Source organism: Stomoxys calcitrans, chromosome 3 (assembly GCF_963082655.1).
Source record: "Stomoxys calcitrans chromosome 3, idStoCalc2.1, whole genome shotgun sequence".
NCBI lineage: Eukaryota > Metazoa > Arthropoda > Insecta > Diptera > Muscidae > Stomoxys > Stomoxys calcitrans.
The window spans coordinates 7,427,851-7,451,884 of NC_081554.1; the positions used below are offsets into that span (position 1 = coordinate 7,427,851).

Genomic DNA, 24,034 nt, shown 5'->3' on the forward strand with positions numbered 1-24,034 from the left:
CCGTGAACAAACAGGCAGGCTGGCTGGCAGTAGAGCGACAAACAAAGCACAAAACGCAAAACTCTTTGACTGCTATCTCCTTATATACTGCCTTGCTGGCATGACGATGATGATGGCGATGATTACTCATTCTGACTGACTTGCCATCATTGCCGCTGCCGTCGCCGCCGCCGCCACAGCCACCACCATCGCCACATCGGCATGCTTTCGTTCGGTACGACCGGGTGTTCTATGACTAAGACTACGACAACAATAATAATAAAAACAACAATCAACCAAGTTTAACTTTAGTCCATTCAACCCAGTATGCAGCACACGAGGAGTAACAACAACCATCCATCGACTTCATTTTGTGTTGAATGCAGAATGGCAGGCAGTACGCGTCTGATTGTGAGAGCAAGCACTCGCTGACGCCCGCCGTCATCGTAATCGTCTCTACCGGCCCAGACCGATTCGCTTTACGCCCTTCCCCTCACATTGTGTACCTTCACGACGAGCAAAGTGGCTAGACGACAGTCAGCCCAAAGCTTCAGCTGAGGGGGCGGCTGGGTGAAAATCCTTATTACCGCAAAGAACGGGGGCTCAATTGACTTGTTGGAGGCGGTAGGTGTTTTGGTTTTGAAGGGAAAGGTTGGTTGCTTGCTTGCTCTCTTTCGCCCTCTCTGTGATGTTCTCTTTTTTCACTATCTGGCTCCTGACTCTCTTTCTCGCTCTCTGCAATGCACCAACGTCGTTGTGATATGTCGTGCAGCAGGATACTACCCAGGAGCTGTAGCAGCTTATGATTTTATTTGTTTATTGCTTTAAAATTCGATGGCGTCTAAATTTCTACAGAGCCACCTCGGAACTCATTTCATTTTCATACAAAATTACTGTTACAAGCCCTCCAAGGGGTTGAATGAAATTCGTAGACACAATTGTCCCCCATGTCCCCTCAAACATTGTCGCAGCCGCCTTCACCTTTGCCGCCCACATGGTCATAATCACACGGATACGACGGACACGGGCGCAACCACAGTACCCCCCAAAGGCAAAGTGACGCGACGTAAAAGTTCTTGTGCGTTACCATATAAACGTTCAAAGCCATAACACCAATAACAACAACAACAAGAGCGATGACGACGACGATACACACACACACACTAGAGCCATGGAATAACGAGCGTCAACGCTACCATCATTTTCCTGACTGCATTTTTTCATTTCTGCCATTCCGATTCCGACTATGCAATGAGCTCTGAGTGGTTTTGGTTGGTGCTGAGTGTGCAACATAAGAATGGGAAGAAACGTCGAGACAACTTTATCGATCCATGTTGCAAGTGCTGTTCACATAGGATTCGTCCGTCGTCCTTCATGTTAGCCAAGCATAATAATCGGTTTTCTCCCACCAGTAAATCCTTTAAGACATACCAAGTTCAATGAAATCATCGTCGTAGATCATTCAAATGACGAACGCTAAAAATACGCGGGGTTTTCCCACTTGTTTACCTTGCAGGACGTGGTACAGTGGCTCAGAATCGAAATTCAAATACCAAAAAATTATTTCTCAAAATGTTAGCTCAATATTACCAAAAGAATAGTTCTTGAGCGTCTGGATCACCTAAAAATCTTATACGAACAGAAACTGCCCTATATGAAGTAGAGCTGAGCACCGAAGGAGCCCGCTGCTTAGGTGCAAACATTGATATTGCGTACTAAAGCAAGATGTAAGACGTTCCTATGCAGACGGCGTTATAACACTTCTTAGGGCAAAGGAGCCATGGATTTAGGAGCAATGGACGACCCGAGGACCTGCGTTATTTGTCCTAAAAATTTAAATTATTTGTTTTTCCCAGAGTTGTCAACGTAAGATGCAAGATGTGATGAGACAGGGAGACGCCGGAGCATACCTGGCATAACATTATCTGCCTTTCGACACTCCAACACCGCCACCCACGTCGGAACAGCAACGGCTGGAACAGACAGGAAATGAGGTACTAATAGGGTGGGATGAGAACTCTGGCCATATTTCGTGGGGTAGTGTCTACATTAATTAGCTGGGCTAAGCCCTGGTGAAATTCTTGAATACTAACGACATAATAAAACTTATTATTGGTAACGCCGCTACCTTTGTATATATGATTTGGGACAATATGAAAATATGTTCGGAAAATCAGATCGATGAGATTAAGGATTGGATGGTCTCCATGGAGCACTCCTTCTCTGGCAATCGCTACATTAGGTTTTGAATAGCACGACCAGCGCCGAATCGTAATAAGTTGAAAAACAACTGAACAAAATTCGGAAGACTACTCAGAAGAAGACTTGGGCGAGTTAATTTAGATTGTCCAAGCATAGAATGGATTGACTACAATGTCAACAGGATTATGACTGCAATAGTGGGCACTTTCGACGATAGTTATCCTCTTCGAGAAAGGACATCAGCCGAAGAAAAACTCTGAATGATCGGGAAGATTCGCAACGTTGGAAAAGAGGTTCGCAGAGCACGTCGTAAAAAAACGGAAGTTTACTGGGATGTGTACTACACACGGCTCAAGGAATACAATAAGATTTGCAGAGCAGTAGAGCAAAACGTGCCTCCTGGAAGCTTTTCAGCGCACAGGTCGATAGCGTTAGCGATGCCGTCGAAATAATAAAGTTTCACTCAAAAACCCATGTCCAAACTGAAACGATAGTAGACGACATGGGGGTGAGGGAGTGAGAGACAACGGAGGATATATTGAAGCTTTTTATAAAAACGCATCTTTTACATGGTACGATGGGAATCACGGAGACACCGAAATCTTGGAATATTGAGATTGATCGAAGGCTTATCATTACAGAATTTATGGTAAAGGAAGCCTTGAGGAGCTTCAAACCATTTAAGTCACCCGGACCTGATGGGAAATTTCCTTCGTTACTACAGTAGGAGGCGGACTGTCTGGTGCTCCATCTGGCCTCTTTTTTCACTACGTTCATAGGACTTGCATATATTCCGAAAGTCTGGCAGGAGGCAAGGGTTATATTTATACCCTAGAACGGCAAGGCAAGCTATGTGCAGGTTGTGCATAAAAGAGAAGAAACCTTCGATGCCAAGACGGCAGTATGCATTAACATCGAGCGGGTTTTTATCAATGAGCGGACCAACACACTGAGCCGATCCTTAGATCAGTACCGGGTCGACCGGGTCCTTAGAGACTGGATAAACCATATGTTAAGGAACAGGTGGATAAATTGCGGGTCCCATAAATATAAGGGAGAAAGTGACACAGGTCACGCTACAGGGTGCAGACTGAGGAAGTATTTTGAACCGTCTGCTACAATGTAATGATACTAATTTGGGGGAAGGATACAAACCAGCTCGACAGAAGGGCCAAAAGGGTCTTGCAGATGGCATACGACTGGGCTAGACCTAGGAGTCTCAATTTTAACCTAAAAGACCGATATCTGCTTGTTCATGAGGAGGACAAAGGTGGGCCGATTTAACACACCACGTTTCCCTAATAGAACGATTTCGATATCTGATAAGGTAAAATACTTAGGGATGAATTTGGATAGGACACTGAATTGGAAGTGTCACATTCAGGAGCTTACTGAGAAGGCTCACAGATGTTGGGCACTATATAGACGGGCCGTAGGGTGGAAATGGGGCCTGAATCCGAATATAGTCCTCTGCTCTACAGGAGCTTGATTAGACCAATATTTACTTACAGCTCAGTAGTTTGGTAGACTGCGATGGGGAAAAAGTGCAACGTAAGGTTAATAAAGGGTGGTTTTTTAGTTATTATCTTTTTGGCAACACTCGTTTAAACAGCTCACGCAGATTTCGTGTTTTGTTTCACTGTTATAAATCTTCAGTTTGGTCTATAATTTAACCATGAATCGTCTTACAAACGAACAACGCTTGCAAATTATTGTATTTCATTATCAAAATGCGTGCTCTGTTAAGAAAATTCATCCCGCGCTTCTTCTATTGAGCGACGAGCTTATTTTTGGCTTAATGCTAATTTTGCCCCTAAACATTCCACTAATGAATAGGGGCATTTTTGGCTTAATGGGTACGTAAATAAGCAAAATTGTCGATTTCGGAGTGAAGATCAGCCAGAGCTACCAATGCATCCAGAAAAAGTCACAATTTAGTGCGGATTGTGGGTTGGTCAACATTTGCATGAAATAATATTCAAACATTAAATATATGGACCGTACTATCCTTTCAAATAAAGATTTCAAGAATTTTTCTGAAATTTATGTGGTTTATTTTTGAAAAACTTTCCTATAGCTCTTAAAAAATCACACTTTACAACGGGATCAGAGAAAATGTTGCCTTGGCATAGGCGATAGGGACCACAAAGACATACAGATAAAGTGTGTCTGGCCGTATACCTCAAGTGATGATTTATGCCGAGTGTGAAAAAAGGAGTACCAGCAATACAGTCATACCTTGCAGATGGAGTTCGCTATCATGCACCAATTGTGGCATTATGATTAACAGTCATTGTTGAAAATATTGACAATGTGCGTTGATGGTTTTGGCAAAATTCTCCCCCTTTTACATTGATACCCTTTTTTCAGCGATTTTCAATAACTTCGATACCGAATCTAAGATTCCCTCCACCATGGATCGCATTTGTCAAGTTCTTCCAGGCAAACAAAGGATAATGAATACAAATTGCCATGCTTTTGGAGTTATATCAGGTAAAGGACCGATTCGGACCATACTTGGTTTGAATGTTGAGACCATAATAGAATTCCTTATGAAAAATTGCAGCCAAATCGGATAACTATTGCTCCCTATAGAGGCTCAAGAAGTAAAATCGGGAATATCGATTTACATGGGAGCTTAATCCGGTTATGGGCCGATTCAGCCCATGTTTGGCACGTATGTTAAAGGTCAAAGTATAAAATTTGATACAAATCTGATAATAATTGCGCTCTTTAGAGGTTCAAGAATTCAAGATCCGAGATCAGTATATATGGTAGCTAAATCATTTTATGAACCGATTTGGACCATACTTTTACCCAAATTAAATAAGAATTGCCCTCTAGAAGCTTAAAAATTAAAGATCCGATATCGGTTTATATGGCAGCTATATCTAAACATGGACCAATACGGTCCATTTACTATCCCAGTAGCCTATTTACTGTCCCAGGAAGGATGCAAAGTTTCAAGCGCCTATGTTTACTCCTCCGAAAGTTAGCGTGCTGTCGACAGATGGACGGACAGTGCTAAATCGACTTAAAATATCAAGACGATCAAGAATATATATAGTTTGTAGGGTCTCAGATCAATATTTCGAGGGAATGACAAAATTAGTTTACCCCCATCCTATGGTGTAGGGTATAAAAATAATCCCTGGGTGCTAAATATGGTGAATAAGGTGCGTACCGAAGCAATTCCTTGCGCAATGCTTTCTCATCCTCACATTTTCTGTCAATATGTGATGAACAGCTCTTTTTGAAATGGCTGTGTCTTTAGCTAGTCCTCAAACTCTCAATCAACGGTCATTCAATAACATTTTGTGGATTTTTTGACCATGTCTGGCGTATACACCGACACTTTACGGCGTTCGTAATGACAGCTCGTATAGGCCAATTTAAACGCAGCCACCCGATATTTAATGCTTGTAAGTGAAGGCCCAGACCCCGTCAAGTAGAATCTAGCTATTGGTTGGACTGAGAACTTTTAAATGAAAGTATTATACTACATCTACTGAAATCGTTTACTTTTGACAAGGTAACGTCACTAGGCAAGCTGATTTTAGCCTAACCGGATGAAAATTGCGCCCTCTATAGGCGCAGTGTATCTTAAAAGGTACATACAGTGTCGTATCGCCTATTTCTGTTCAATTTTGCATTAAATCGAATAGGAAAAATATCAATCGATATTCAGACAAAAAATAATATTTCGTCGATATTTTGCCAGCTCTAAGTGCGACACCTCTTTAGAGAGTACCTCTTTACATGGCATAGTTCCTCACAAATGTTGCCAGCATTAGCAGGGGACAACCACCGCTGAAAATTCTTTTCTAATGGTCTCGCCAGGATTCCAACCCAGATCTTCAGCGTAATGGCGGACATACTAACCTCTGCACCACGGTGGTTTAGTTCTTGCTTATCCAAAAGAAATTTATTTAAGTTTTCACACCTCCTGTATTGTAAGCTATTTCACCTTAACTCATGATAACTTAGTTTTATTTGTATAAAAAGTTAATTTTCTATTTCCTTAAGAAATTCTAACTGAACGTGGGTATGTACATTGAACTAGCGTGTATTATTTAATAAACTCACATTTACGATAAGCATTTTGCTGAGTGTAAACATTTAAAAATTATCCGTATCATTTATAGGATTTACTTGGATTCGAATATTCATGTTAGTCGATGTTGTATCAACACTAAAGTGCATGGTCGACGCCTTTTCGTTATGACCTATCCTGACCTTTGTTGCCAGTAATGCGCACACAGACATGCACGCATACATTCATACCTATCAGTATCAGGTATGTCTGTTACCATAATAGCGCACGCACTCATAGCTACACATGTATGTCGGTAGTAATTATGTTTGCGTATTCAGACGCATTTTGCAATGCAGCGACGAAAAATTGCGATTTCCATTTTCCCAAAAAAAAAAAAAGAAAAACTTAAAAGTTACCACTTCTATTCATATGTATGAGTTACTGTATATTGCAGTGTGAATGTATGTGCAAGTATTTTTGTTTGTATCCACCCAGACAGGGGAAATAATACCAAAGTGTATATGTATGGGAGTAAGTGGGTGATTTAATATTCACTTTCAAGAAATAAGAGGCTGATCATACTCTGGTATGGTGTAAATTCAAGTTCTAGGAACTTTTGAGATATTAGAAACCATGTTTATGAATTAAGCGTTTTATAAGAATCAGATTATAAATCAATATATAGGCTAGATTAGGTTTGGTTAGATTTAAGTGTCTGTCGAGACTCACTAAGATAATTTTTGTACAAAATCGTAAAAAATAAATAAATGTTAATCTTATTCCGAAGCGATTTTACTAAAATTTACTGGAACTTTCAACAGTCAGTAAAATCTAAAATCTAAATTTTATAAAAATTTTAAAATTTATCGGTTGATAAATGCATATGTTTATATGTACATGGGAGCTATATCTAAATCTGAACCGATTGTTGTGAAATTCACCAGTAATCTGAAGAGTCGTAAGAGAATCCCTTGAAACCAATTTCTTGAGGATTGGTTGTTAAATGGCTACATTATTATAATGTTAGTCGCAATCGGACGAAAGTGAAGATGGGAGCTTTATCTAAATCTGAACCGATTTCTTACATTTTTAATAGGCTTCGTTTCTAGCCTAAAAAGAAGCATGTGAAAAATTTCAACACGATTGGATGGAAATTGTGATCAGACTAACATGGACAGGCGGACGGATAAAAGTGTTATTTTTGTAGGCGCAAATTTGTGGAGGGGAGGTATGTAGACCCAAGTGCAATAGGGACCCTAGTGTCTCTTGGGAGAAAAGGGTGAGAGCAAAGCTGGAAAAATATCAACGGCACTATCGATATTTTATTTTTGGCTGAATATCGATTAATATTTTTTGCATCGAAATTGTCGGTAAAGTTCCGATTTTTTTTGGTATGTCACAGACTACAATTAAGAATGTAATTTTCCCTTCCGCGAATATTTTTTAACGAGAATTTGTTTTTAAAATGTTTACCAACTTTAAGTATATGAACTTATATCAATTTATTTTAAAATAGGATTTGTTCCCGTAGTTTAGCAAAATTTCATAATTGAAGAGAAAGTTTTCATAAAGCGTAATAACATTTTTATACCAATTTTGGGTAAATTTTACAAAATAGCACTGTTATTTATTCGATTTGAATGGTGCTCCATACCTTCTGACAAAAACATTGAGAAACCAGCTGTTTTTGTTGCCATTTGAATGAAACCAAAACCAAATTCAATAAATCGTCAGGAATTCCGTGCTACTTACAAATCTCTAACTGTTTTCCATACCACGCCCCTAAGACGATTCATGTTTGGTATTGTGTACAAACCTAAGTGTCGGTGTCTGTTAGCCGCGAAAGTCGGGCAATAACAAAGGAAATGCTCTAATATCTCATCATCTACATATGCTATAACTTTACATAAGTGAGCACGGGCAACCTTCTCACATATCAACGAGTGCTGTTTCATTCAATTTTAAGCTCATTAATAAGTGGCCTCCTTTTTATAGTCGAGTACGAACGGCGTACCTCAATACGACATCTCTCTGAGAAGTAGTTCTTATATGGCTGCTATACCATACCCATGGCATAGTTCCTCACAAATGTCGCCAGCAATAAGAGGAGATAACCACCGTAGAAATTTTTTTTTCTGATTTTTTTCGCTTTCTCGAATTCGAATCGAGGCGTTCAGCGTCATAGGCGGACATGCCAACCTTTGCGCTACGGTGAACTCCTGTTCCTATAAGGAATGTTCATAGGCAAATTTGCAATTTTTTGCTCGTAATCCTAAGTGTCCCCTTTTCTATCGAAAGCTCACTTCCTTTCAGTGATGGCCTCGTCTTCTCACGATCCGGATCTACACATAGGACTTTTGTCGTCCTACCGAACGTTTCGCCGTTCCACCGTGTTACTTGCGCGTTTGTCGCTCACGCCCTTAACTCGAACTTCGTCGACCCGATGTTATCATGTCCGCCTATGACGCCGGTAACAAAAATTGGAAATAAGTCTACAAATTTTTATCTGTTTAAGCTTTTCTTTTCTTTTCTTGGATGTCCAGCAGTAGGAAATTGCCAAAAGTTATTTTAATTAAACCCTCTTTGCAATCTAAAGTTGGACAAGTTTGGGTTTAAGATTTTTCCTCCTACCTATGTCCAACAGTGTGAAGTAGCCAAAAGTATTTTAAATTAAACCCTCTTGCATACATATAAAATAAAATTCTTTCTTTGGAAAAAGTTTGTATAACTCCTGTTTGGCACAATAAAAGCTTATAAATTATATAAAACGCTTTAATACCGCATAGGATTTTTTTGCTTATCAAGGTAATTTTTAAAGATTAGGCCAAATCTTCACAAAATTTAGGTTAAAAAATTAGTTTTTTGCTTATAACTCATAAACTAAAAAACATATTCAAAAACGTCTGAAAGCCATTGAAACGCGCTTTCTAATGACGTAAAATTTGTTAACATTGGTTGGAAATTTTTCGAGTTATTTAATAGTTTTAACCAACCCTTTGGAGGCCTATTTCTCAACCCAGGTCCGTCCCTCGGGAATTTTCTATATCGTTCGAAACAGCACGCCAAACTGTACAAACTATGTCATTTTCAAAGAAATCGGTAAGGGGCCCAGTAAATAGCACTTGGGCCCAATTATTTTCCGTTTGGGTTGAAATTTTGCATGTGCCGTTCTTTCATGGCGTCCAAAATTCGTGTGAAGTAAGGTCTACATAGGGATATAACATGATATATGTAGGTCCCATATAAAATGATTTATGAAGTTAGCTTAAGGAGCGCCCAAAGGAGCAATTCTTTTGTCGAGGTGTTATAAAGGAAGTGATGAAATTTGAAAAGGGTATACAAACTACAAACTCCTAAGGTGGAACATGTAAAAATAGCATTCCCTGACAATTTTGTAAGAAACTCATACAAACTAGACACTTTTATGGGACCTTTGCTTCTTAAATGATGTTACCGAAAGTAATTACAGCCTTCCTACCATCAATCCCATGGCAGCCGGTTGTACGTACCGATTGGCCCGATGGAGTCTTTCTTCGGCAAGGGCTGTCGTCTCAGTGTAAAACACACTGCTTCAACAACAACAACCATCTGACGAATAGTTTTCCTAGCATTACTAAATGCGAATATGGTGAAGTGTCAATAACATCTTGGTTAGAATCAACTTCAAAGAGTTCCATATTTCTCAGTATGGGAAATTTTAATTTTTTGAACATCGCCATTTTTTGGCAACATTTTGGAAAGTGTTTTCGTTTTTAGTTATGTACCCATTTGGATTTCGGTGATGGATGGCGTCGTCGAATTGTATAGTAGCAAGCCCAAAGCCCACTCTACCGCATCCATGTTTGCATGTCTACATGGGCGGTTAGCAACACGAATAGCGAGTACGTAGCACCAGTGCGCTACAACAATGGTCAATGCAATTTTCGTTGTCAAATTATTTCACCCCGCTGCCATCTCCGGCAGCATGGTTTTGGTCTGCCCAACCTCTCTGCCACTACTCCACAAAAATCATGATATGCTACAACGTTGCCGAATGTTTGGCTGATTGCTTGCTGATGGCCGGCGACCGCTGCTAACTCTTATGACGAAGTTGGAAAAATCTTTCTTATGTATTTATGATGAAATTTGCCATACGTGGTGGACATGGTGGTGATGAACATGAGACGGCAACGGCAACGGCGACGACGAGCAAATATGCAAGTACCTATTATACGAGCCATATATTGTGTGATACCCCCACCACCTATGCTTCTGCATAGTTGAGTATGCATGCAGACTTTGCCAGTCTGTCCCACAAGAACAACAAGAACAAACAAACAAACAAACAGGCAATGTCGTCTAAGGTCAATGTCACTTAAAAAAGTTTTCCCTATGTCTGGTGTTTAATGTGGTCTTCTGGGCTTCTCCTTCCTCCCTAGGTGGTGCCGGTGGTGGTGTGCTCGAGTATATTTGTCTGCAGTCAATGGTCTGCTGGTCCTCTAACCATTGCTCAGATTGGCCGTTTGGCCAGTCGGTCCAAGCTTTGGCTTTCAAATTACCCGAATATGTTTTAGCCAGGGTAGTTAGCCAGCTTGCTTTCTTCCATAATTTCCATTGTTTGGTTTTCCTTTCTTTTTATTCGCTATTTTTTTGTTCTTTCTCTACCATTGGCAGAAGAGCAACTCTTAAACTGTCTGCCTTTGTCTGCAGGCATTAACACGGAAAGATACACTTTATGCCATTATGTATGTGCAGATGTATTTTAAGTAGTCACATATGAATGCATTGAAATACGATTACACACTTGAGAAAAGTGTGAACTCCAAAACAAGTTAAAATTAACTAAATTGGGGACTAATAATTGTTAGGCCAAAAGCAATATCGTAACAATTTGGCTCCCTAAGACTTACATACACGATAAAGATGAGTAAATATTAAAGTGTTTTTTAGTTAAACAAATCCTAAAGATGAGAACAAAAAATTCAGTGTATCGTGAATTCTTCTGTGAATTATGCCATTATTTTGGTACAATGGATCTCAGAACAAGAAAAAAGGCGTTAAGTTCGGACGGGCCGAAATATGGATACCCACCACCTCGGGTGTATATGTAAACCACCTTTCATCAAAATCCGGTGAAAATTGCATACCTTATTCCCCATAGCAGTTATATCGAAATATTTTCTAATTTGGACCAAATACTAATAAGTACAGTAGCTATATCTAAAAATAAACCGATCTGAACCATATACGACACGGATGTCGAAAAGCCTAACATAAGTCACTGTGTCAAATTTCAGTGAAATCGAATTATAAATGCGCCTTTTATGGGGCAAAAACTTTAAATCGAGATATCGGTCTACATCAAAATCTGGACCGATTTGGGCCAAGTTGCAGAAAAATGTCGAAGAGCCTAACTAAACTCACTGTCTCAAATTTCAGCGACATCGGACAATAAATGCGCCTTTTATGGCTCCAAAACCTAAAATGGACCCAAATCTGGACTGATATTGGACCATATTGCAGAAGTATATCAGGGGGCTTCAATTAACTCACTATCCCAAATTTCAGCGACATCGGACAACAAATACGTCTTTTATGGGCCCAAAACCTTAAATCGGGAAATCGGTCTATATGGCAGCTATAACCAAATCCGAAGCGATCAGAGCCAAATTGAAGGCAACTCACTATCCCAAATTTCAGCAAAATCAAATAATAATTGTAGCTTTTATGGGCCTAAGACCCTAAATCGGAGGATCAGTCTTTATGGCAGCTATAACAAAATCTGGACCGATCTGGGCCAAATAAACGAAGGATGTCGAAGGGCGTAACACAACTCATTATCCCAAATTTCATCAAAATCGGCTAATAAATGTGGCTTTTATGGGCCTAAGACCCAAAATCGGAGGATCGATCTATATGGCAGCTATATCCAAATCTGGACCGATCTGGGCTAAATTGACGAAAGATATCGAAGGGCCTTACACAACTCACTGTCCCAAATTCCACAATCGGATAATAAATGTGACTTTTATGGGTCTAAGACCCTAAATCTGCGGACCGGCCTATATGGGGGCTATATCAAGATATAGTCCGTATACTTCGAACTTAACCTGCTTATGGACAAAAAAGAATCTGTGCAAAGTTTCAGCTGAATATCTCTATTTTTAAAGACTGTAGCGTGATTTCGACGGACGGACGGACATGTCTAAATCGTCTTAGATTTTTACGCTGATCAAGAATATATATACTTATAGGGTCCGAAATGGATATTTCGATGTGTTGCCAACGGAATGACAAAATTAATATACCCCCATCCTTCGTTGGTGGGTATAAAAAGGTGGATGACGCAAAATACCTGCAAAGGCATATGCTCACTATACATTTAGAAAATTCTTTTAAACTGTGGTTATCGCCTTACAAATGTCGGCGACATTTGAAAGACCTTCAGTCACTTCAGATTTTTCTTCGAAGAGTTGTTTCTCAGAGGCACAAAGTGCAGAGCATAAACTTGCATTGGACAGCACTCGTTTATAATGGTGCTATCACACTATATGTGCTTGTCTTGCGACAAGCCACTTTTGCAATTCATCATGTAAAGGGGTGTTTTATTTACTCATTAGAGGATTTTCTCACTTAGTTCGTATGGAGAAAAATGTTATCTCCGATTAGCTAAGGGGCTAATCTTATCGCCGTTTGTTAAAACATATGGTATCATCATTGAATTTAAATGACAAAATTTAAAAAGAGGAATAACGCAACATGTTTATTCAGTGATTAAACGTTCTGGAATGACAAAATTGCTTAGGGGTTTAATAAATTTACATTTATGAACTCCGAGAAACATTTATTTAAAATTTAATTCACTTAATTTGTTTGTTTTGTTGAAATTTAGTTAATTCGGATGGGTTTCAGTGCTGCCAACGTTTAAGTACAAATCATTTAGAAGAGAATGGCGTTTTATTTATTCATAAGCTAGCGAATCCGCTAGACTGGTATATAAAACGACCAATAAGTCAAAATTGTCAATTTACATACGATTGATAATTTTTGCTATCCCACTTGTATATATATGTTGTTTTTGTAATGTGAGCGTACAAATTGTTTAAGTTGTGAGAAAGCTGGTTAAATCATAAAGTTGTGAAAACAATTTAATTTGGGGTTGCTTTCATTCGACTGATAACAAAAAAAAAACTGGGACCTAATTCTCGCGTCCATTATCGAGCGAGTTTTTGTTCGAAGATCATTTCCGTTCCGTAAGAACAAATTGGTTCCTGGCTAACGATCGTATTTTGTCAAAAAGTTATCGATTTCAAGGAAGAAAAAATTGATACGCCGAGCATATGTTACAATCTCACAAAGGTAAACAAAGCAAATGGTGGTAAGTAGTTAAAAAAGTTATAACTTCTAAAAAAACACGTTTTAAACAATAATCAATTGTTTTTTTTAACAATATGTTACTCTTTTTACATTATTAATTGTTGTTTTATGTGAAAGAGGACAAACAAATATGTGGATTACGTCGCCTCTAGCACGGCCAACAGTGCTTGTTTGATGGCACAAGCAGAACAAAAGCCAAAAAATACAATAGGATAAAGTCAGATCCCTTTCCTTGAAAAAATATCCCGCTGCCTTAAATTTAATGGTTAAATGATACAAGTTTTCATTTGGTAATTTAGATCATTTAAAATAGAAATTCCCTTTAAGATTTTAAAAAAAAATCATAGCTGTGTTATCAAGCTCTTAACATTTAGATTTACTGCAAAATCAAAACATACATAAAAAAAATTGTACTAAGCTGTTCGCACGACTTCACCTTATAGGTGCATCCTGTTTTTGTCAGAAGGAATAGAGCACGCTCGAATCGAAAAATAACATGTGCTATTTTGAAAAGTGATTTTCATTCCTACACACTATTTTAACAAACACAAAATTTGACATGTCATGAGATTAGCACATATAGTGTGATAGCATCTCAGGAGATGATATTCAATTGTTCGTGGAATGGAATTTTTTGTGTTCAAAGTGCATAGAATAATATCTAAAGTTCTAACATAACGCTGACTTGGCTCCATGAGCACTACGTCATTCCAGGAATTAAGAAGCCAGATTAAGTTGGATATCTATACATGATGACTGCCGATTTATCAGCTTCCGGCTGATTTCATACCCTATGAATAGCTTGCCTTCGGCTTGATGACGTCAGAATGATTACCGTAAAAACTGTCGTGATAAGGATATGAGCAATTAATTTGCGTATATGCAGATTTGCACGAGTACATGCTCTTTACTTGAGAGAGGCGATTCTTTATAAAAAAGATAAACTTACTAACGGATCTAGCTGATCTTGCAAACGTATCGTCAAATACGAGGGCGGTTCCAAACGTAGCCAATCTAACAAAGAATATTTACCAAGTTTTTCAATATTTTCCAATTTTTTTTTTTTTAAATTTACAATTAACACTAAGATCGTTCACTTATAAGTGCTCCAATAAAAAAAAAAATAAAATGTATGATTTATCACCATCTATCTTTTGGGACCGCCCTTGTGCAATGACAGTATGGTATGGGCTGGAACGGAAACACGCAGGGTTTCTGTATGCACACACACGAAGTGAGGCCATCGTAGCGCAGAGGTTAGCATGTCCGCCTATGACGCTAACCGCCTGGGTTCGAATACTGGCGAGACCATCAGAAAAATGTTTCAGCGGTGGTTTTCCCCTCCTAATGCTGGCAACATTTTTGGGGTACTATGCCATGTAAAATTTCTCTCCAAAGAGGTCTGGCACTGCGGCACGCTGTTCGGACTCGGCTATAAAAATGAGGCCCGCCATATCATTGAGCTTAAACTTGAATCGGACTGCACTCATTGATATGTGAGAAGTTTGCCCCTGTTCCTTAGTGGAATGTTCATGGCCAAAATTTGCAATTTACACACACGGAATGGACACTTATATGCCAGTGAGGGTCAGTGCACAGATATGTGGGTGCATTTATGACCTAGGGACTCGCACGTTATTTCTTCCTTCTCCTACACTTCACCTTACTATGGCATCACAATGGGCCGAACTCACTTGCCGATATGAGATCGTAGCTCTGAATTTACTTCCTTCAAGATTCTAAGATATAAATGTATTTATATTTTATCGTTCCGACATTTCGAGTCGATCTAGCGTTATTCGTGCGTGATTCTGTCGGTTCGTCAAAAGCACGTTAAATTTCGAAAATTTCTCACAAATACTTCCTATCCATGTAGGTCGATTTGAATTGTAAATAGCCAAATCGGCCCATAATGGGATATATTTCCCATATAAACCGATCTTCGGATTATACTTCCTGAGCAGCTAGAGAGCGTAATGTGATTTTTTTTTTTTGAATTTTCACGATGAATTCTTTTGTGACCTTAAACATTCATGCCAAGTAAGATCCGAATCTGTTTATAACATGATAAAGGTCCCATATTCAAACACTGTTCTCCCGTTTATGCTCGTTGATCCGCTAGAGGTCGCAATTCTTATGACCTCCATCACCCGTATCATAAACTGTTAAGATGCCGTATATATCGATATGTCGAAGCAATTCTTTTACAAAAATATAGAAAAATCCTGGGAATTTCTTGTTTTGATCTCCTATTATACTTTTTTAAAGAGAAACCATACCAAGAAGATTCCACCCGTCAGAATTGAACACGCTTTGACTTTTCAGACTTCATTTCATTCAATTTGGCCCGACCAATGTTGTTGATTCTTCCATCAAACTATTTTGAACCTTAGACTTACTTGGGAAACTATGCAGAGTTTGTTGTTGCCAATGCCTATGCCCTTATTACTTGTCATAATAGATTTTTTTAAATTTACTTACTGAAATCGATGAGTAATCTTCCGTAACCTTTTCGTTGATATGGTGGTAGGGTTAGAATACACGATACGTTGTAAAATGAATTTTTCTCCTGCAATTATTAAGAAATAAGAAAACAATTAATTATTATTGTATAGAAAAACCCATATATATATATAAATAATTACTAATACATATACACAAATATTTTATTATTATATCTCTTTTTACATTTCCATATAGTCGTATTTCAAAAAACAGCATTTTTGCAACAAAACAATTTTGAAAATAGAAATTGTCAAACAGCTCTTTGTGACGATGGAACAATGGTGTGATGCATGGCCATCTACAGCACCTTACCACAATTCCAAATCAAATTTTGGAAGTTCAATGACCATGGTTCAAAAATGTATCTCGTCCTTTTGGCAAGTGGCAAATGTTGATGGTGATGGTGATGATGATGTGTCTGGTTTGTTCTCATCACCAGCTGCCATGCCGCACGCGCCCCTTCGTCTTCCTTTCATTCATGTATGTACGTGGCATAGACGCAGAGAAGCTTTTGTAAATAAATGTGCGCAGAATAATACATAAATTGTACATAAAAAGGATGCAGACACATAAAAGGACAGACAGGCAGGCAGACATACTCAGACACAAAACTTTAAAGGACACCAGCCAGCCATACAGTCAGCCAGATATCCTTCAGCAGCCACCAGCCAGCAATCCAGCCATCCAACATCTTTGTATAGTTGTTGCCGCTTTTGCTTCGAATGGGGTGGTGATCCTTAGCATTGGCATGGGTGATGCCAAATCGAAACGAAATGTTGCTGTTGCGTTAGAAAAGGAGAAGAATGCACATCCTACATACCATTACACAAAAGAAGAATATTGCAACATACTCTCACAGACAACAGGCGCACATACACACACACACCTATACCCATATACATTTGAACTATCTGCATTATTATTAGCAACAACAAGAACAAGAAGCAAGGCCTTAGATATAAATGAAATTATAGTAATGGCAAAAACAAGCAATTGCAGATATAGTGTAGTGCTGTAGTACTCTCAAGTACGACGAGTAGTAAAACTTTACATAGCACCGCTACATAACATAACCACTATGTATTAATATGTTCCGATGTACATATGTAAAATGCGCATACATACATATACACACATATTCCAGATAAATAATGTTTTTGTACATCCCCTCGATAGATGCAGAGAGGCATTGAGGCATTTTGCAGAATTATAGGTTCTGGAAGTTCTCTATACCCCTAACAGCCAACTGAATAATTTTGTAAAATTAAAATTGAAAAAAAATGAAAGTTAACATTTTGAAAAAAATTTTAAAATTGCAATAATCAAATGCTGTGTTAAATAAACAACAGAAATTCAGTCTAATTTAGTGTTGGGATTTCTGGGAGGCAAATCGGGATTTTATAGGGGGCTAAATCTTAAATGGGTAAAATTTAGCCGTTTAAGTCAAATAGAACGATCGGTTGAAACGGCACATACATATTATTTATGGAGCTCTCTAAAAAGTATTAAGTGTGACTATTGAAAGGCGTTAGTGTACTTTAAATATCAAATTCCAACCAAACCGGGTAAAACTTATGGTTCCTAGAGTTTAAAGAACTCAAACTGGAGCATAGGTTTATGTGGAAGCTTTATCCAAATTTGAAATGATATGGTCCATTTGTAAGCCCCACTCACCAGTGTTGCCGGTATTGGGGACAGAGTTCACCTCAGAAGGTTAAAAAGGCGGATTTTTCGTAGACAAAAATAAAGTTTGTGTCAGCTAACCGGAACAATAATTTATCGTGGGGATAAAAATCTTGTTAACAAATTTGGTTTTCTCGTACACTTTCAAGGCAAAGACATGCAATATGAAAAGACAGTGTATATCAATTGTGCCAGATGTCGTAAGTACAAATGGGCTCTATTTTGCAGTTATATTTTAGTTACATGTAGTTTTCAACAGGTGTCGTTGGTCGAAATGACCAAATCTGTTTTTTGCGATTTTCCTAAAATTTCATATTTGAAGTGTAATTTTTTATCAGTCAGCCGTTAAAAATATATATTTATCGATTAAATTCATCAGCACATACGCTGGACTAATATATATGTTCTTTTTATAGAATATGTGATAGTGGATTCAAATTACCTCTAATGGACTTTGGCATTGTATGGCTTTGTTTCAGGTAATTTAAAAGATATGGCAACATTAAGCAACAAGCACCAATTAGAGTTCTGCGTACTCAAAAATGTGCAAAAACTTTTACGGAAAGTCGTTCTTTTTATACTTTCCACCATAGCATGGGGGTATACTAATTTCGTCATTCTGTTTTTAACTCCTCGAAATATTCGTCTCAGACCCCATAAAGTAGATATATTCTTGATCGTCATGACATTTAATGTCGATCTAGCCACGTCCGTCCGTCTGTCTGTCGAAAGCACGCTAACTTTCGAAGAGGTAAAGCCGCTTGAAATTTTGCACAATTACTTTTTATAAGTGTAGGTTGGTTGGGATTGTAAATAGGCCATATCGGTCCATGTTTTGATATAGCTGCCATATAAACCAATCTTGGGTCTTGACTTCTTGAGGTTCTAGAGGGCGCACGTGTTTCGTTATGCCTTTCAACAACTGTGCAAAGTATGGTTTAAATCGGTTCATAACCTGATATAGCTGCCATATAAACCGATCTTGAATTTTTACTTCTTGAGCCACTAGAGGACGCAATTCTTATCCGATTTGGTTGAAATTTTGCATGAGATGTTCTGTTATGATTTCCAATAACTGTGCCAAGTATGCAAACGAAATTTTCAGTAACGGTAACAAACATTTCGCTTAGGATATGTCAATGCATTTCTTATGACAACGAAAATTTCGCCAGAGATGCACACTGCCCTTTAGAGAAAATTTCCTTTAAATACAAAATATTGATGAGATCTTCTGTAGAGACGAAATTTTAAAGAAAATTTCTCCGAATACTAAATTTCACTGTACTTGTCCTCAAAACTCAGTACGCACCTCTAACGAAATTTTCGGTTGCAGCCGCGATATTTATGTCTCCACTGAAAAATGTTGTATATACTACAAGATGGCGCCAAACATCGATCCATTATTTTGCTCAATATTTTATAAAAGCTCTGTTCGCGTACTTTTCCAGTAAAAATTTGCAGGAGAGCAAGGACAGCCTTAACTATATTTTGCTATTTATTTGAATTTAACAGCTTAACAGCGTTTTCATCAAAGAGCTGTTCGATGCTGCAAGTGCTGTGAAAAATAACGTCCTATAGACATTTTAAAATTTTTAAACTCTCAAATTTTTATTTTTAGCTAATAAAGTACATAAGTCAAATCAAAAATACATACATTTCATTCGTAGTTGCAACGAAAAATTTTCCAAGCCTGTTTGTCACCCTGTTAAGTAAAGAAAATTTCATTTGTGCTGCGTATTCTAACGGTATGAAGACCGAAAATTTCACTTAGGATATGTCAATGCATTTCTAATTGCAACGACAATTTCGTTTAAGGTGCATACGGTTTTAAACACAAAATTACCATAAACTATTTTTTCTAAAATTTTATAAATCTTTTTAATCTATATTTATATACAGCAATTTTTGGTTGACCTTAATAATTATATGACCTTTAAAGTAAAAACGCATTAAGTTCGGCCATGCCGAACTTTGTATAATCACCACTTCGGATATACATATTAACCACATAGCCCCTAGTCAGGTGAAAATACACCATTTATGAAACCTTAGTAGCTATATCGAAGTATGGTCTGATTTGGACAAAATTCGTCGGGAACGTCGAGGGGCCTAACACAATTCACTATCCTAGAACTAAGGATATTTGGCAGGAATGTCGAACAAAGGCCTGGGGCCTAGTTCTGGCATCCGCAATCGGCTTATTACGATCTAGTTTCGCATTTTTTGGATTATGGCATCCGTTATTGATTAATTCTATTCGAAACTTCGAATAGAATTGTGCGAGTTTTTGATCGCACCAAATTATCTATCGTAAATAACCAATTTTAGGCAAAAAATAGGATATCGAAATATTTATTTTATAAAATAAAACAAAAAATATAGTATATTCACATTTTTGGCCCATTATTTTGGAGAAAATAATAAAATTTGGCAAAGCAAATAATCTACAAATATGGCCAAACCAAAAATTGTGCCATTTAACCACTAAATTTATTGCAGCGGGATATTTTTTCAAGGAGAAGCTTGTACTATGGCTGTTTTTCTCCTTGTGTCTGTCTGAAAAAAAAAAAACAAGTATCAAAGAATCACCGTTGGCAGTCCTAGAGGCGACGTAAACCACAGTAACAAATCGTTAATAAACTATGGCATACTGTTTATAATACGTTTTTATTTCTTTTTTACTAGTAATAACTTTTTTAAAAAACCACCATTTGCTTTGTTTACCTTGAGATGGAAAAATATACTCAGCGGATTGATTTTTTCCTCCCAGAAATCGATAACTTTTTGAAAATTACAATCGCATGCCATGATGCAATTTGAACTTACGGAACGGAATTAATCTTCGAACAAAAAATCGCTCGACAACGGATGCGAGAATTAGGCCCTTGATCAAACAAATTGTTTGCAAACTTTTTGTTTTCCCATGATTTTGCCGAATTAACCACGTTGCCTTCGTACAAATTTCGTACAACGAAAGTAGACGACAAGAAAAAGAGTATTTTATCTGAAGCCAAATGTACCCGAATGTAGAACGTACACTTACACAAATCCGAATCTCTTTTGCTGAAGGGCTCATCTCATTATCTAGGTGTCAAGATATATTCATTTACAGGTAGTGGCAGTTGCCCAACAACAAAATATTGAGTGCACTATCTGTTAAAGTCAGCGATTAGTGCAACTCTGATTTTGTGTATGTAATTAGTTCGCGCCATTTCTTGTTATTTATATGTGTATGGCTCTTAACTATAATACACACACACAACTTAAACTCGTTGACGGATAGTGAACTTCGCGAGAAAAAGTTGTACTCAGCTGTTTACGGTACACTACCTGGTAATTATGTCATGCTAGGTGTCTTGTTATCTGTTTTACTCAGTTCTCAATTGTCTCGTACAATGTTGTATTTTTAAAGGAAAAGTTTAGTTCTTGAAATACTCTCAGCGAAATCTGATATAGAACGAAATAAATCATTATACAGCTTACCGTGTCAAATTTCAGCTGATATAAAGGGTGATTTTTTTGAGGTTAGGATTTTCATGCATTAGTATTTGACAGATCACGTGGGATTTCAGACATGGTGTCAAAGAGAAAGATGCTCAGTATGCTTTGACATTTCATCATGAATAGACTTACTAACGAGCAACGCTTGCAAATCATTGAATTTTATTACCAAAATCAGTGTTCGGTTCGAAATGTGTTCAAATTTTGACAAATTTTGTTAAGCGATGAGGCTCATTTCTGGTTGAATGGCTACGTAAATAAGCAAAATTGCCGCATTTGGAGTGAAGAGCAACCAGAAGCCGTTCAAGAACTGCCCATGCATCCCGAAAAATGCACTGTTTGGTGTGGTTTGTACGCTGGTGGAATCATTGGACCGTATTTTTTCAAAGATGCTGTTGGACGCAACGTTACGGTGAATGAACACATTTCGAACCGAACACTGATTTTGGTAATAAAATTCAATGATTTGCAAGCGTTGCTCGTTAGTAAGTCTATTCATGATGAAATGTCAAAGCATACTGAGCATCTTTCTCTTTGACACCATGTCTGAAATCCCACGTGATCTGTCAAATACTAATGCATGAAAATCCTAACCTCAAAAAAATCACCCTTTATAACGCGAACCAAGAACTGAAATCGGGAGATCGGTATACGAGTTCTGATCAAAAAATAACCGTTATTTTAAAATTTCGTAAGTTACGCATGTTCGATTTTCGCATTTGTTGTTTGTCATGCTGGTACACATGTCTGTTATATGTATACATATTGGTAATAAAAGCCCATTTGGATTGTCAGTTTGCTTTTGACGGATAAAAAGGTTAGTCGACTTTTGGTGTGCTCTCTTCTTTTTGGTGTGGATCAAAGAAACTGTATTTAGTTTTGTGTTTCAAGGATTATTAAAAAAAAGAAAAAAATTTGAAACAATATCTGAGGGGGAGTACTTTGAAGGGGACAAGATAGTTATTGATGAATAAATAAACACTTTTTGAAAAAATTTAAAATAACGGTTATTTTTTGATCAGACCTCGTATATTTTGTTGGGTCTCAGATCATTACTTCGATGAGTTACAAACGCTAGCACGATGTTAGTAATACTTTGAAGGCGATAAGAAAGTGGTTGATGAATAAATAAATAATTTTTGGAAAAATTAAAAAATAATGTTTTTTTTATCAGACCTCGTATATGGTCTTCTATATCCAAATATAGCCTAATCTGGACCATATTCGGTACGAACATCGAGGGTCCTACCACAACTCATTGTAATAAATGGGCCCAAGAACTTTTATGGGGATCGGTCGGTCTATATGGTGGCTATATCAAGATATAGTCCGATAAAGCTCTTCTGGGAACTACCTGCCAAAAAAGGCGTTTTTGCAAAGATTCAGCTCAAAGCTCAATATCTCAATTTTTAAAGACTGTAGCATGATTTTAACAGACAGACGGATGGTCTGAAATTCCTATATCGTCTTAGATTTTTGCGACGATCAAGAACATATATTCCTTAAATAAGAATATTCCCCAAAGAATATTTCGATGTGTTGCATCTTTCGGTGGTGCGTATAAAAAATCATCAAACTTAGGGATTTAAAGCAAACATCGCCAAGCATAAAAAATCGTTAAAATCACGTAAAATCGTCACGGCTGGCAGCCCTGTGATGTAGTCCTTCATCGGCAAGGGTTGCCGCCCCCAGTGTACGACACACAGCTACAACAACAACAACTTCCTCACTGAGCAGCACAATGTGGCAAAGCTGACTTTACAGTGAATTCAATTATTGTGGGCTACTCCTTCACCTCCACCCTACCTTCCATGAAAACCAAAAACAATGTCTGGAAAAAAGCAGAACGGTACCGCTAGAATGTTCAATCTCACTTTGCTTCCTATATTGGCCAGGTATCAATATATGAAGCAAAGTGAGTCTGAACATACCGATTTTCCTTCTCTATCATTAGGCAAGATTATTGAGGCACGTTCTCTCTCTTCAAGATTTGTTAGCAATATTACAATTGCCATTCAAAATTTCAATGTAAGCAAATATAAGGCAATGTCTCAACTAAGTCAACCGAACCACAGGCAGGTTTTCGTAGCACTTGTGGTCTGATAGGCCTTAAAAATCAATAAGAATCGCCAACACATTATTGCATACTGAAACGTTGGATTAAACAGGGTTTGTGTGTGGGTGAAATTTAGGGATATGATATCCAAACTCCTGTCCTAGGTCTGGACTATTACAACTTCAACTATGAAAATAATGCAAATTTACCCATGAATATTCCACTAAGGAACTGGGGGCAAACTTCTCACATATCACTGAGTGCTGTCCGATTCAAATTTTAAGCCACAATGCGACATCTCTTTAGGGACAAGATTTAACATGGCATAGTACCTCTTAAATGTAGCCAGCATTAGAAGGGGATAACCACCGCTGAAAATTTTTTTTCTTATGTTCTCGCCTGGATTCGAACCCAGACTTTCAGCGTCATAGGCGGACATATTAACCTCTGCGCTACGATGCCCTCCACTATGAAAATAAAACTTTACAAAATTTTATTTTAAAATCAAATCTCTGCAAAATTTTCTATGGCTTTCAATTATAGTTGAAAAAACTTTGTAAGAAAACTATTTTTTCCGAATTTTGTAGGAGGATGCAGGTTCTTGCAATTCAATTACTAATACAAAGCATAGCAAGTTAACATTTTTTATTCACACCACATCTCCTTGAGAAATTCCCAAATTAAATTTTTTTTTGTGAAATGTTAACTGAAAAATC

The 24,034-nt window shown here is 37.8% G+C and overlaps 1 protein-coding gene across 2 annotated transcripts in view; it reads right to left on the bottom strand.

Annotated features, from left to right (window-relative positions):
* The window catches only part of LOC106090348 (histone acetyltransferase KAT7), a 47,227-nt gene that overhangs the window by 12,675 nt on the left and 10,518 nt on the right, over positions 1–24,034 (bottom strand). Inside the window, exon 3 of one of the 2 annotated variants that reach the window (XM_013256513.2) lies at positions 16,055–16,142. In XM_013256513.2, coding sequence (XP_013111967.2) covers positions 16,055–16,142 — 88 coding nt within the window. Of the gene's footprint in view, positions 1–16,054; positions 16,143–24,034 lie in introns of those variants that run through there. The other variant, XR_001221809.2, reaches the window with a different exon arrangement.